The sequence below is a fragment of the Nicotiana tabacum genome, chromosome 12 (genome assembly GCF_000715075.1).
Source record: "Nicotiana tabacum cultivar K326 chromosome 12, ASM71507v2, whole genome shotgun sequence".
NCBI classification, from domain to species: domain Eukaryota; kingdom Viridiplantae; phylum Streptophyta; class Magnoliopsida; order Solanales; family Solanaceae; genus Nicotiana; species Nicotiana tabacum.
Window position 1 is genome coordinate 127,986,002 of NC_134091.1, and position 15,833 is coordinate 128,001,834.

A 15,833-nucleotide genomic window follows, 5' to 3' on the forward strand; every position below is an offset into this window, starting at 1 on the left:
ACCCTTTTTTTATTTGTTTTGTTTTATTAATTTGCTCCCCTCCTTTTTTTTGTTTATTAGTTATTATTATTATTATTATTATTTAAAATTACTTAATTACTTCATTTTTTTGTAATGAAGAGTATTACACGGACCTTTTATTTCCATGAAAACTGTTGGTGAGGGAACAACTACAGTCCCAAAAAGGAGAAAAGAGTATAACGATGCTGACAAAAAGGCTATTGAGAAGAATTTCAGGGCAAAAAAACTTTTTTGTATGTGGCATCGGACCAGATGAATACAATCGCGCCTCAGCTTGTCAGAGTGCTAAGGAGATCTGGGAAGCTCTTCAAATAGTACACGAAGGGACAACTCAAGTCAAGCAGTCGAAGATCGACTTGTTGACAACTAAGTATGAGCTCTTCAGAATAAAGGACGACGAGTCCATTCAGGACATGCACACTCGTTTCACCTCTATCATAAATGAGCTTCACTCGCTAGGAGAAATCATTCCCAGGAACAAACTTGTCAAGAAAATACTTAGTGTATTACCTGGTTCCTGGGAAAGCAAGGTAAACGCCATCACAGAGGCAAAGGATTTACAGAAAATGACCATTGATGAACTCATTGGTAATTTGAAAACTTATGAAAAGAACAATGAGAGGAGAGAGCCCAAAAGAGAGAAGAACCCGATCCTCAAGACAGACAACAATGACTCAGGAGGTGAGGATGCTGATATGGCATATCTGACAAAGAGATTTCAGAAAATGGTTCGCAGAAATGGAGGTATCCCAAAGAGGGGCAGTTCAAGCAAGCCAAGAAGATATGACCTATGTCATAAATGCGGGAAGTCAAGACACTTTATCAAGGACTGCCCTTTTCTTAAGCAAAACCAGCACAAGCATAACATAGACAAAGGAGGCAAAAGGAACCAAGTTTATCACAAAAAGTTCAAGATAAAAGATGTTGTTGACAATGTTGTGAAACAAGCTCTTGCTGTATGGGGAGACTCCTCCAGCGAATTTGGAGATGATGATGATCAAGGCGACAACTCCATGATGGCGGTCGAAAGTGAAGCAGCTGAATATGATTCCATATTTGCTCTAATGGCTAAATCAGATGAGGATGAGGAAGATGACGATGAAGATGGGGTAAACTTTCTAGATGTTCAAAGAAATTTAAAATCCTATTATTAAAAGAAACTTATATCTTTAGCTAATGTTTTAATTAATGCTTATCACAGTCTCATTAATGATAGAAATGCGCTAACCATGGAACTAGGATAAATAGAACACGAGAGAGATGATCTAGTGGTGGTTGCGGTTGATCTAAGAGAGACCATTGAGAGTTTAAAAAGGGAAAAGGATATTTTGACCGAGAGAAGTGCAAACATAGAGCATGAGAGAGATGACCTATTGGTAGTAGTTGTATACCTAAAGGAAATAATTGAGGAACTAAGAAGGGAAAGTAGGCCTATGAACACTCAAAAGGGAAAGGACGTTGCAAGTGAGGCACACCTTAGACTTGAAAATGAGCTAAAATCAGTGAAATCTAGTCTGTGTGCTGAGCTTGAGAAAAACAGACAACTTCAGGAAGATCTAGACAGAGTGAAGAGTGACCTAGAAAAATCTCTTAAGTGGACCTGGCCCTCTGATGCAATCACTGCTATGTGTAACGACCCGACCAGTCGTTTAGCTTTCTAGAACACTATTCCCCTAAATAAGACTTCTTGTACGTGCTTTTACTGTTTTATGACTTGCAGGGATGGTTAGTTCGGGATTTGGAAGAGTTTGGGTTAAAATCGGAACATTTGGTTCCTTAAGGTTAGCTAAAAAGGTTAAGTTTGACTTCGGTCAGCATTTTGAGTAAACGACCTCAAAATCAAGATTTGATGGTTCCAATGGGTTCGTATGATGATTTCGGACTTGGGCATATGTTCGGATCGGGTTTTGGATGATTCGGGAGCGTTTCGACGCTTAATGGTGAAAGTTTGTCCTTGAAGGTTTTAGAAGTTCTTTAAATTTAGTTTGGAGCGGTTTTTGGTGATATTGCATGCAAATTTTGGTGTCATTCCGAGTAGTTTAAGTACATTTCGGCGCATTTGGAGTAAATTGAAGAACTTGAAGTTCATAAGTTTGATTCAATTGGTTTTAGGGTGTGATTCTTAGTTTTAATATTGTTTCGGGCGTTCCGAGAGTTCAAGCGAGTCCGTTTTATGATTCCAAACTTATTGGTATGTTTGGGCGGGAACCTGGGGCCCCCGAGTGTCAATCGGACGAGGCTTGGACCAAGTTGGAAATTGGGAGCAATAGTTGAAGCTCCCAGCTGTTGTCATAATCGCACATGCGCTTGGCCAGTCGCAGGTGCGATCTCGCAGAAGCGACCAATGAAGGGCAGCCCGGAATCCGCAGATGCGCCCCAACCTCCGCAGAAGCGGGACCTCGCCCGCAGAAGCAGAGCCAACCTGCCTGGGCACTTTCGCAGAAGTGGACTTTTGTCCGCAGAAGCGACAACGCAGGTGCGGCCCTACGACAGCAGGTGCGAGATCGCTGGAGCCAGTGAGGTCTCTTTTAAAACGAGACTTAGTCATTTTGGCTCATTTATTTCCATTGTTGGGCGATTTTGGAGCTCTTAGAGAGGGGATTTCACCTAGCACTTTGAGGTAAGTAATTTCTATACAATGTGTGTTAAATACATAATTTATGGGTAGATTATAACATGTAAATTAGTGAAAATTTTGGGTTTAGGTGAAAACCTAGGTTTTTGATAAAAATGAGATTTAATCATGAAATTCGTTATGGAACTTAGTAAAAATCATATATTTGAGTTCATGAGGTCATGGGTAGCAACTTTCTTCAAATAATTTCGGAATCCGGGCACGTGGGCCCGGGGGTGAATTTTAGGAATTTTGCAAATAGGCTGGGGAAATCGATTTGATAGTTGGGATATGAACTTTTAAGCGTGTATTAATTATTTTAAATAATATTTGACTAGTTGCGAGTCGTTTGACGCCAAATTGAGGGTCTGGGCACAATCTTGGACCGGAAAGTAGGCCTTGAGATGAGGTAAGTCTCTTTTCTAACCTTGTAAGAGAGGATTTAACCCCATAGGTTAATTTAATCATTATGTACTTCTGTTCTGAACCCGTTTAGTGGTTCATATCCATACTTATTCAGTGCTCCAGGTATGATTCTGAACCCGTTCGAGGACGAACATTTGTTTAAGAGGTGGAGAATGTAACGACTAGACCGGTCGTTTAGCTTTCTAGAACCCAGTTCCCCTAAATAAGACTTCTTGTACATGTTTTTACTATTTTATGACTTGCGGGGATGGTTAGTTTGGGACTTGAAAGAGTTTGGGTTAAAATCGGAATATTTGGTTCCTTAAGGTTAGCTAAAAAGGCTAAGTTTGACTTCGGTCAGCGTTTTGAGTAAACGACCTCAAAATCAAGATTTGATGGTTCCAATGGGTTCGTATGATGATTTCGGACTTAGGCATATGTTCGGATCGGGTTTTGGATGATTCGGGAGCGTTTCGACGCTTAATGGTGAAAGTTTGTCCTTGAAGGTTTTAGAAGTTCTTTAAATTTAGTTTGGAGCGGTTTTTGGTGATATTGCATGCAAATTTTGGTGTCATTCCGAGTAGTTTAAGTACATTTCGGCGCATTTGGAGTAAATTGAAGAACTTGAAATTCATAAGTTTGATTCAATTGGTTTTGGGGTGTGATTCTTAGTTTTAATGTTATTTAGGGCGTTCCGAGAGTTCGAGCGAGTCCGTTTTATGATTCCAAATATGTTGGTATGTTCGGGCGGGGCCCCGTGTGCCCCGAGTGTCAATCGGACGAGGCTCGGACCAAGTTGGAAATTGGGAGCAACAACTGAAGCTCCCAGCTGCTGTTATAATCGCATCTGCGCTTGGCTAGCCGCATTTACGAGCCCGCAGAAGCGGCCAAGGAAGGGCAGCCCAGGATCCGCAGGTGCGCCTCAACCTCCGCAGAAGCGGGACCTTGCCCACAGAAGTGGAGCCAGCCAGCCTGGGCACTTCTGCAGAAGCGGACTTTTGTCTGCAGAAGCGACAACGCAGGTGCGGCCCTGCGACCGCAGGTGCGAGATCACTGGAGCCAATGAGGTCTCTTTTAAAACGGGACTTAGTCATTTTGGCTCATTTATTTCCATTGTTGGGCAATTTTGGAGCTCTTAGAGAGGGTATTTCACCTAACTCTTTGAGGTAAGTAATTTCTATATAATATGTGTTAAATACATAGTTTATGGGTAGATTAAAACATGTAAATTAGTGAAATTTTTGGGTTTAGGTAAAAACCTAAGTTTTTAATAAAAATAAAATTTAATCATGAAATTCATTATGGAACCTAGTAAAAATTATATATTTGAGTTCATAAGGTCATGGGTAGCAACTTTCTTCAAAAAATTTCGGAATCCGGGCACGTGAGCCCAGGGGTGAATTTTAGGAATTTTACAAATAGTCTTGGGAAATCACTTTTATAGTTGGAATATGAACTTTTAAGTGTGTATTAATTATTTTAAATAATATTTGACTAGTTGCGAGTCGTTCGGCGCCAAATTGAGGGTTTGGGCACAATCTTGGACCGGAAAGTAGGCCTTAAGACGAGGTAAGTCTCTTTTCTAACCTTGTAAGAGGGAATTTAACCTCATAGGTGAATTTAATCATTATGTACTTCTATTTGTGGGGGCTACGTATGTACGAAGTGACGAGAGTACGTGCGTAGCTACTATTAATACTTATATCCGAGTAGATTTAGGCTTACACCATGTTTTTGTTGATATCGTTGCTTGTTTACGCTTATTAATTGTTTGGATTAAAGCGGAGATTGAGCATTTCAATATTTTAAATGTTCCTAGCTGAATTTCTTATTTTAAAAAAGAATTGAGAAATATTATGATAACTTGAGAAAATCTATATTCAACCGCTTCGCAAGTATGTTTCGCGAGCGGGGTAAATTTCCACTACTCTCGTGGGAGCGGGACATTCGCCTCGGCAGATTAATTGATGTATTTATAGTTCGGGTCGTTCGACCCTCGACAGTGCACAGTATATTTATATGTATATTTGGATCGGGTCATACGTCCTCGGCATAATTCGTGCGTAAAGAAATTGGAACCCCTTTATATTTAATGTTATTCCATGGACTTGAAAGGTGAAAAGATAAGACGAGAGAAATGACTTGGTTCTTACTTGAAATGGAAGGATTGTTTACTTATTTTTCCTGCTCTGAGTTCTATTATCAGTTTATATATCATGTTTAATTAGAACTTCATACTATTATATTTTTGGCCCATAGTAAGTGTCGAAGTCGACCCCTCGTCACTACTTTTTCAAGGTTAAACTAGATACTTACTGGGTACATGTTGTTTATGTACTCATGCTACACTTCTGCACTTGATGTGTAGGATCTGAGGCAGGTGCATTAGATTATTAGTCTGACGCGCACTCTTGACTTCTGCTCCGAGACCACACGGTGAGCTGCCTTTCCGAGCCGTTCAGCAGCAGCCGGAGTCTCTCTTTCAAGTTATTTTCTATCTATTCTATTTCAGACAGTAGAGTAGAGATCTTTTGTATATTCTACTAATAGCCCACACACTTGTGACACCAGAGCTTGGCACACACTAGTAGACTTATTATTTTGGTTTTATTCCTATGGCCATAAATACATTCAACTGCTTTTGTTTTATTTATTTAAATATGTTTCTTATTAAATCTATTAAATTAAGGAAAGTTATTTACTTGGAAAAACCTTATTGAAATGGGAAAATCACTAGATTGTTCACTGTTGGCTTGCCTAGCCATGGTGTTGGGCGTCATCACGGCCTAAAATAGAATTGGGTTGTGACAACATGATATCAGAGCACTAGGTTCACGTAGGTCTCACAAGTTATGGGCAGGCCGAATAGAGTCTTGCGGATCGGTGCGGAGACGTCCGTACTTATCTTCGAGAGGCTATAATGTATTAGGAAACTACTTTGTATTCATCTCCTATCGTGCAGTTGATGGTGTACTAAGTTTCTTCTCTTACTCTCTCACAAATGGTGAGAATGCGCGCGACAGATGTTCCGGAGCCGGGAAGATCTACTCCCATGTTGCTAGAGGCCGGGGGCACCGGCCCGAGGAAGGGGACGAGGACGTCCCAGAATTTCCCCAATTGCACCACCAGCCGATCCAGTGGAGGATCTCATTGATGAGGAGCAGGGCGAGGTGCCCGCAGCTGAGCCAGCCCCGGTTGATTTCATGTCAGCACCAGGCTTTCAGGAGGTCATGGGTCGTATGCTGCGGTTCATGGATTCTCTGACCCAGGCTGGTTTATGTCCAGCAGACCCAGCCATATCTTAGGCAGGAGGGGGAGCACAGATCCCTACTACTCAGGCTCCTGGGCATGCAGCTGCAGTATATCAGACCCCGGGTACACTACCCGTGGGCGGAGCCTAGCCAGTTGCAGCAGTTGTACCTGAGCCCAGACCAGCTGCGACCGACGAACCGCAGAAGCTACTGGATAGATAGACCAGGCTTCACCCTCCGGTCTTTGGGGGTGAGCAACATGAGGATCCCAAGACTTCATTGATAGGTGCAGGGACATACTATACAACATGAGCATATTAGAGTCTCACGGGGTGGATTTCACTACGTTTTAGTTAGAGGGCAGAGCACGTAGGTGGTGGAAGTCTTATCTCCTTGGCAGACCAACAAGTTCTCCTCCCATGACTTGGGATCAGTTTTAACGCCTATTCTTGGACATGTATATTCCACCCTCTCATAGGGAAGAGTTGCGACTTCAGTTTGAGCAGCTCAGCAGGGTCAGATGTTAGTGACCGATTATGAGGTCAGATTCTCTGAGTTGTCTCGCCATGCACTTATGATACTTCCCACTGAGGCGGAGCAAGTGCGGAGGTTTGTTGCGGGGTTGCACTCTAGTATTCAGGCTAGTATGGCTCGGGAGATTGAGATGGGGGCTTCTTATCAGTTGGTAGTGGAGATTGCTTGGAGGATTTAGGGTTACCGTCAGAGGGGTAGAAAGCAGATGCATCGGGATAAGAGGTCCTGTTTTTCTGGAGAGTTTAGAGGTGCCCCAGCTGGGGGCAGAGGTCATTTTGGGAGGGGTCATCCCAGCATGCCCCCATATTCAGCACCACCACCTCCTCGGGGTATTCCAGCGCGACCCTGCTTCAGTGCTATGCCAGAGAGTTCTTATCGCCCGCCAGCTATTCAGGGTTCTTCCAGTGGGTACTCCGGTCATCAGGGTTCTTCCAGTGCCTATTTCAGTGCCATGCCAGAGAGTTCATACCGCCCACCCGATCTTTAGGGTTCTCCCGGTGGGTATTCGGGCCATCAGGGTCAGACTTCAAGGCAGCAGTCCACCACTCTGAGAGGTTGTTATGAGTGCGTGGATCCTAGTCACATGAAGAGACATTGCCCCAGACTTCGGGGCAAGGCAGTGCAGCAGGGTCAGCAGCCCATGATTATAGCACCAGTAGTCACACTAGCCGTCCGGCCACCCAGATGAGGAGGGCAGGTGGGTAGGGGCCGTCCAAGAGGTGAAGGTCAGGCAAGCGGGGCCCAGCCAAGTGGAGCTCCAGCCAGATTTTATGCTTTTACGGCCAGACCAGATGCAGTGGCCTCAGATGCCATGATCACATGTATTATTTCTGTCTGCGGTTGGGGAGCTTCAGTACTATTTGATCCAGGGTCTACCTATTCGTATGTGTCATCTCTATTTGCTAATTTTCTGGATATTCCTTGTGAGTCATTGGGTACTCCTGTTTATGTGTCCACTCATGTGGGCGATTCTGTTATTGTGGATCGGATCTATCAATCTTGTGTGGTCACATTCTGTGGATACGAGACTAGAGCTGATCTTCTGTTGCTTCATATGACCGACTTTGAGGTCATCTTGAGCACGGAATGGCTATCCCCATATCACGACATCCTTGATTGTCATGCCAAGACTGTTACCTTAGCGATGCCAGAGTTGCCTAGATTGGAGTGGAAGGGTTCGTCTATCAGTACATCTAGTTAGGTTATCTCTTTTATGAAGGCTCGACACATGGTCGATAAGTGTTGTTTGGCTTATCTAGCCTATGTTAGGGATACTACTGCAGAGTCTCCGGCGATTGATTCAGTACCAGTAGTCTGGGAGTTCTCAGATGTATTTCCTTTTGATTTTTCGGACATGCTACCAGATCGTGATATCGACTTATATATTGACTTGGCTTCAGGTACCCAGCCTATATCTATCCCACCATATCGTATAACTCCGAAAGAGTTGAAGGAATTGAAGGAGCAGCTTGAGGAGTTGCTAGCAAAGGGGTTCGTCAGGCCAAGTGTATCACCTTTGGGTGCCCCAGTGCTATTTGTGAAGAAGAAATATGGGACTATGCAGATGTGTATTGATTACCGCTGGTTGAACAAAGTTACCATCACGAACAAGTACTCGTTGTCATGTATTGACAATTTGTTTGACCAGTTGCAGGGTGCTAAGGTGTTCTCTAAGATCACTTGAGGTCGGGGTACCATCAGTTGAAAATTCGGGACTCAGATGTTCCGAAGACTGCCTTTCGTACAAGACATGGCCATTATGAGTTTTTGGTGATGTCCTTCGGCTTGACTAATGCCCCAGAGGCATTTATGGACTTGATGAACAGGTTGTTCAGGCCTTATATTGATTCATTTGTCATTGTCTTCATTGATGATATTTTGATTTACTCACGTAGCATGGATGAGCACGAGCATCACTTGAGAGTGATGCTTCAGACCTTGCGGGAATAGAAGCTATATGCTAAGTTTTCCAAGTGTGAGTTTTGTTTAGATTCTGTGGCATTCTTGGGGCATGTTGTATCAGGCGAGGGTATTAAGGTGGATCTCAAGAAGATTGAGGCAATTCAGAGTTGGCCTCGTCCTATTTCGGCAACTGAGATCAGGAGCTTCTTGGGGTTAGCAGGTTATTATCGCCAGTTCGTGGAGGGCTTCTCATCTATTGCAGCACCTTTGACTAGATTGACCCACAAGGGTGCTCAGTTTCGTTGATCCGATGATTATGAGATGAGCTTCCAAAAACTCAAGACAACTTTGACTACAGCACCAGTCCTAGTGTTGCCTTCCGGTTCGGGGATGTATACTATGTATTGCGACGCTTCACGCGTTGGCTTGGGTTGTGTATTAATGCAGGAGGGGTGAGTTATTGCATATGCTTTACGTCAGCTAAAGCCCTGTGAGAAGAATTATCCTGTGCACGATCTGGAGTTGGTCGCGATTGTTCATGCTCTTAAGATCTGGAGGCATTATCTTTATGGGGTGTCCTGTGAGGTTTACACTGATCATCACAGCATGCAGCATTTGTTCAAGCAAATGGATCTCAATTTGAGGCAACGTAGGTGGCTTGAGTTACTGAAGGACTATGACATCACCATTCTTTATCATCCGGGCAAGGCGAATGCGGTCTCGGATGCCTTGAGCAGGAAGACAGAGAGTATGGGTAGCTTGGCATTCATTTCAGCGGAGGAGAGACCACTAGCCTCGGACATCCAGTCTTTGGCTAACAGACTTGTGAGGTTGGATATTTCAGAGCCCAGCCGAGTTCTTGCATGCGCCGTTGCCCAGTTTTCACTATTAGAGAAGATCAAGGCTCGATAGTTTGATGATCCGCACTTGATGATTCTCAGAGAGACGGTACTGCAGGGTAGTGCCAAGGAGGTTTCTATCGGCGAGGATGGTGTTATGTGACTCCAGGGTCGTCTATATGTTCCAAATGCTGATGGTTTGAGGGAGAGGACTCTAGAGGAGACACACAGTTCTCAATATTCCATTCATCCAGGTGCTACGAAGATGTACCGCGACTTGGGGCAGCATTATTGGTGGCGGCGAATGAAGAAGAACATAGTTGAGTATGTAGCCAGATGCCTAAATTGTCATCCTGTTAAGTATGAGCACCAGAGGCCAGGAGGCCTACTCCAGCAGATGACTATACGTGAGTGGAAGTGGAAGCGCATTACTATGGACTTCGTAGTTGGGTTGTCGCGGACCTTGTGGAAGTTTGATGCAGTTTGGGTCATTGTAGATCGATTTACCAAGTCGGCACATTTCATTCCTTTGATGACTACGTACACTTCAGAGAGATTAGCCCAGATTTATATCCAGGAGATGGTTCGGTTGCATGGTGTGCCTGTTTCCATCATATCAGACAGTGATCCTTAGTTTACTTCGCATTTCTGGAGAGCAGTACAGAGTGAGTTGGGGACCCGTGTAGAGCTCAACACCGCATTCCATCCAAAGACCGACGGGCAGTCGGAGCAGACAGTTCAGATCTTGGAGGACATGCTCAGAGCATGCGTGATTGACTTTGGGGGACAGTGGGATCAGTTCTTGCCTTTGGCCGAGTTTGCTTACAATAACAGTTATCAGTCCAGCATCGAGATGGCTTCATTTGAGGCTTTATATGGTCGGCGATGTCGTTCTCCTATTAGGTGGTTTGAGCCCGGCGAGGCTAAGTTATATGGTACTGATTTGGTGAAGGGCGCCTTGGAAAAGGTAATATTGATTCAGGAGCGACTTCGCACAGCACAGTCCAGACAGAAGAGTTACGCGGATCAAAAGGGGTGTGATTTATCATTTATGGTGGGCGAGAAGGTTCTCTAGAAAGTCTCGCCGATGAAGGGGATTATGAGATTCAGGAAGAAGGGCAAGTTGATCTCAAGGTTTATAGGCCCATTTGAGGTGTTGAGACGAGTTAAGAAGGTTGCTTATGAGCTTACTTTGCCTCCCAGTCTATCGGGAGTTCATCCGGTTTTCCATGTGTCTATGCTCCGGAGGTATCATGCCGACTTATCAGTTAGATGAGAGCCTGGGTTATGAGGAGGAGCCAGTTGCCATTGTGGATAGGCAGGTTCGCCAGTTGAGGTCCAAGAATATTTATGCGGTTAAAGTTTAGTAGAGGGGCCAACCAGTAGAGGAGGCGACTTGGGAGTCCGAGGAGAACATGCGGAGCAGATATCCACACTTATTCAGTGCTCCAGGTATGATTCTGAACCCGTTCGAGGACGAACATTTGTTTAAGAGGTGGAGAATGTAACGACTAGACCGGTCGTTTAGCTTTCTAGAACCCAGTTCTCCTAAATAAGACTTCTTGTACGTGTTTTTACTATTTTATGACTTGCGGGGATGGTTAGTTTGGGACTTGAAAGAGTTTGGGTTAAAATCGGAACATTTGGTTCCTTAAGGTTAGCTAAAAAGGTTAAGTTTGACTTCGATCAGCGTTTTGAGTAAACGACCTCAAAATCAAGATTTGATGGTTCCAATGGGTTCGTACGATGATTTCGGACTTGGACATATGTTCGGATCGGGTTTTGGATGATTCGGGAGCGTTTCGACGCTTAATGGTGAAAGTTTGTCCTTGAAGGTTTTAGAAGTTCTTTAAATTTAGTTTGGAGAGGTTTTTGGTGATATTGCATGCAAATTTTGGTGTCATTCCGAGTAGTTTAAGTACATTTCGGCGCATTTGGAGTAAATTGAAGAACTTGAAGTTCATAAGTTAGATTCAATTGGTTTTAGGGTGTGATTCTTAGTTTTAATATTGTTTCGGGCATTCCGAGAGTTCAAGCGAGTCCGTTTTATGATTCCAAACTTATTGGTATGTTTGGGCGGGAACCTGGGGCCCCCAAGTGTCAATCGGACGAGGCTTGGACCAAGTTGGAAATTGGGAGCAATAGTTGAAGCTCCCAGCTGTTGTCATAATCGCACATGCGCTTGGCCAGTCGCAGGTGCGATCTCGCAGAAGCGACCAATGAAGGGCAGCCCGGAATCCGCAGATGCGCCCCAACCTCCGCAGAAGCGGGACCTCGCCCGCAGAAGCAGAGCCAGCCTGCCTGGGCACTTTCACAGAAGTGGACTTTTGTCCGCAGAAGCGACAACGCAGGTGCGGCCCTACGACAGCAGGTGCGAGATCGCTGGAGCCAGTGCGGTCTCTTTTAAAATGAGACTTAGTCATTTTGGCTCATTTATTTCCATTGTTGGGCGATTTTGGAGCTCTTAGAGAGGGGATTTCACCTAGCACTTTGAGGTAAGTAATTTCTATACAATGTGTGTTAAATACATAGTTTATGGGTAGATTATAACATGTAAATTAGTGAAAATTTTGGGTTTAGGTGAAAACCTAGGTTTTTGATAAAAATGAGATTTAATCATGAAATTCGTTATGGAACTTAGTAAAAATCATATTTTTGAGTTCATGAGGTCATGGGTAGCAACTTTCTTCAAATAATTTCGGAATCCGGGCACGTGGGCCCGGGGTGAATTTTAGGAATTTTGCAAATAGGCTGGGGAAATCGATTTGATAGTTGGGATATGAACTTTTAAGCGTGTATTAATTATTTTAAATAATATTTGACTAGTTGCGAGTCGTTTGACGCCAAATTGAGGGTCTGGGCACAATCTTGGACCGGAAAGTAGGCCTTGAGATGAGGTAAGTCTCTTTTCTAACCTTGTAAAAGAGGATTTAACCCCATAGGTTAATTTAATCATTATGTACTTCTGTTTGTGGGGGCTACGTACGTACAAAGTGATGAGAGCCCGTGCGTAGCTACTATTCATGCTTATATCCGGGTAGATTTAGGCTTACACCATATTTTTGTTAATACCGTTGCTTATTTATGCTTATTAATTGTTTGGATTAAAGAAGAGGTTGATGATTTCAATATTTTAAAGGTTCCTAGCTGAATTTCTTATTTTGAAAAAGAATTGAGAAATATTGTGATAACTTGAGAAAATCTATATTTAACCGCTTCGCAAGTATATGCCGCGAGCGGGATAAATTTTCACTACTCTCATGGGAGCGGGTCGTTCGCCTTGGCAGGTTAATTGGTGTATTTATGGTTCGGGTCGTTCGACCCTCGACAATGCACAATATATTTGGATCGGGTCGTACGTCCTCAGCATAATTCGTGCGTAAAGATATTGCAACTCTTTTATATTTAATATTGTTCCGTGGACTTGAAAGGTGTAAGGTTTAGACGAGAGAAATGACTTGGTTCTTACTTGAAACGGAAGAATTGTTTACTTACTTTTCATGCTTTGAGTTCTAATATCAGTTTATATATCATGTTTAATTAGAATTTCATACTATTATATTTTTGGCCTATAGTAAGTGTCGAAGTCGACCTCTCGTCACTACTTCTTTGAGGTACATGTTGCTTATGTACTCATGCTACACTTCTGCACTTGATGTGCAGGATCCAAAGTAGGTATATCTGGTTATCAGTCCGGCGCGCACACTTGACTTCTGGTTCGAGACCACACTGTGAGCTGCCCTTCCGAGCCGTTCAGCAGTAGCCAGAGTCTCTCTTTTGAGTTATTTTCTGTCTATTCTTTTTCAGACAGTAGAGTAGAGATCTTTTGTATATTCTACTAGTAGCCCACACACTTGTGACATCAGATCTTGGCACACACTAGTAGACTCATGATTTTGGTTTTATTCCTATGGCCATAAATACATTCAGTTGCTTTCGTTTTATTTATTTAAATTTGTTTTTTATTAAACCTATTAAATTAAGGAAAGTTATTTACTTGGGAAAAACTTATTGAAATGGGAAAATCACTAGATTGTTCACTATTGGCTTGCCTACCCACGGTGCTGGGCGTCATTACGGCCTAAAATAGAATTGGGTCGTGACATTATGTATACGAACAGTGGGGGAACATGCAGGGCCTCGGGTTCCAAAAGGAAAAAAACCCTTACAACCCACACAACAAGTACGTTACTGTTACTGTTCATGAAAATTGGCTCTGCACTCACTGTGATAATATTGGATATTTCAAAGAAATATGTAAAGCCAGATTCCAGTCCCAGCAGAAAAACAAAGTTTTTGCTGAAAAAATAACTATTGCTAAAAAACCTGCTCCCTCATATAACAAATGTGTATTGCTTGCTTGGACAAAAAGAACTTTGATTCACCTGTTTCCTCATTACAAGGGATCCAAACTTGTTTGGGTTCCTAAGTTTAATCCTTTATTTTCTTGTACAGGGAGCAGTGAAAGGAAGCAACCAAAGATGGTACATGAATAGTGGCTACTCGAAGTATATGACTGGAAGCACTAATGACTTCCTTTCACTCAAAGCCTTGCAAAGAGGGAGTGTATCCTTTGGAAATGGCAAAAAGGTATACATTCTTGGAGTAGGAAGAATTGGGAAGTCTCTCACTCACTCAATAAAAAATGTGTATTACGTGAATGGCCTGAAGTACAACTTGCTTAGTGTCTCTCATATCTGCGACAAAGGCAACAAGGTGGAATTTATGTCAAAAATCTGCATAGTCACAAACCTTATGACTGGTGATGTGATCCTGATGGCAAAAAGATACAAAAACATCTATGTCGCTAATTTTGAGTCACTACATAATGGGGATTTCACGTGTCTGAGTGTTGTGGATGATGATGTTGAACTATGGCACATAAGGTTGGGCCATGCAAGTTTTACATTGCTGAACAAGTTAGTCAGGAAGGACCTAGTTCGTGGATAGCCTAAGTCAAGCTTCAAAGATCACAATGTGTGTGATGCATGTGCAAAAGGAAAGCAGATCAGGTCCTCATTCAAACCCAAAAAAGGAAGTAAGCACCTCAAGGCCACTTGATCTCCTCCATATGGATCTATGTGGACCTGTGAGAGTGCCAAGTAGAGGAGGAAAAAAGTACATTTTTGTCATTGTGGATGACTACTTCATGTTCACATGGACCTTGTTCCTCAGAACCAAAGATGAGACCTTTTTAGTGTTTGTTGCTTTTGTCAAAAAGATCCAAGTAAAGATGAGCCATAGTGTTGTGAGTATAAGATCTGATCAGGGTACAGAATTCGATAATGCAAAGTTTGACGAGTTCTGTGCTGAAAATTGTATAAGTCACAATTTTTCAGCTCCAAGAACACCTCAACAAAACGGTATCGTGGGGAGGAAAAATAGGACTCTTGAAGACATGGCTAGGACAATGTTGATTAATGGTGTTGTAAAAGGTTTCTGGGCAGAGACAGTCAACACTGCATGCTACTTAGTGAACAGGTGCATGATCAGGTCCTTCCTGAACAAAACCCCGTATGAACTGCTGAATGGGAGAAAACCTAAGCTAACACACTTGAGGACATTTGGTTGCAAATGCCTTGTCCTCAACAATGGTAAGGAAGCTTTGGGAAAGTTTGATGCCAAGAGTAATGAAGGAATATTTCTTGGATATTCATCACAAATCAAAGCCTACAAGGTATACAACAAAAGAACTCAATGTGTTGAGAAAAGCATACATGTGATCTTTGACGAAGCACAACACCCTCTTGGAAAAGCTGCATATGATAAGGCTGATCAAGATGGAGAGTTATCAAATGTCCCTGGTGAAGTTATTGACACGGCAAATGGAAAGGCCGATATGATGAGTCAGGTCAAGGAATCAAATGACAATGGCACAACTAAATCTCCAGCTGAATAGAGGAACCTGGTCCCTCAATCACAATAACTGAAGCATAAAACAGAGTTGTGGATGTTGTACATGGAACTCCAGCTGCCGAGGTGAGGAACAAGACACATGGATCATATGCAGAAGAACTTGGAACCTCTCATAATGAGATTCATGTGTCTAACTGGAAGCAAAAAAAGCTCACACCCTCTTCAAAATGTGATCACCTTCATTGACTTAGGAATTCAAACTAGATCAAAGTCTAGAAACTCACTTGCCTTCTCTGCATTTCTCTCTCAGATTGAGCCTAAAAATATCAAAAAAAATTGAAAGATGCTGACTGGATTACGACTATGCAAGACGAGCTTCATCAATTTGAGAGGAACAGTGTATGGCACTTG

The 15,833-nt window shown here is 43.0% G+C and overlaps 1 protein-coding gene across 1 annotated transcript; it reads left to right on the plus strand.

Annotated features, from left to right (window-relative positions):
- Nucleotides 1-203: 203 nt before the first annotated feature.
- On the plus strand, nucleotides 204-14,516 carry LOC142167384 (uncharacterized). Its single transcript, XM_075227550.1, has 2 exons — nucleotides 204-1,130; nucleotides 14,022-14,516. Exons 1-2 carry the CDS (start codon nucleotides 204-206, stop codon nucleotides 14,514-14,516), a joined length of 1,422 nt encoding a protein of 473 aa, XP_075083651.1.
- The last annotated feature ends 1,317 nt before the right edge of the window (nucleotides 14,517-15,833 follow it).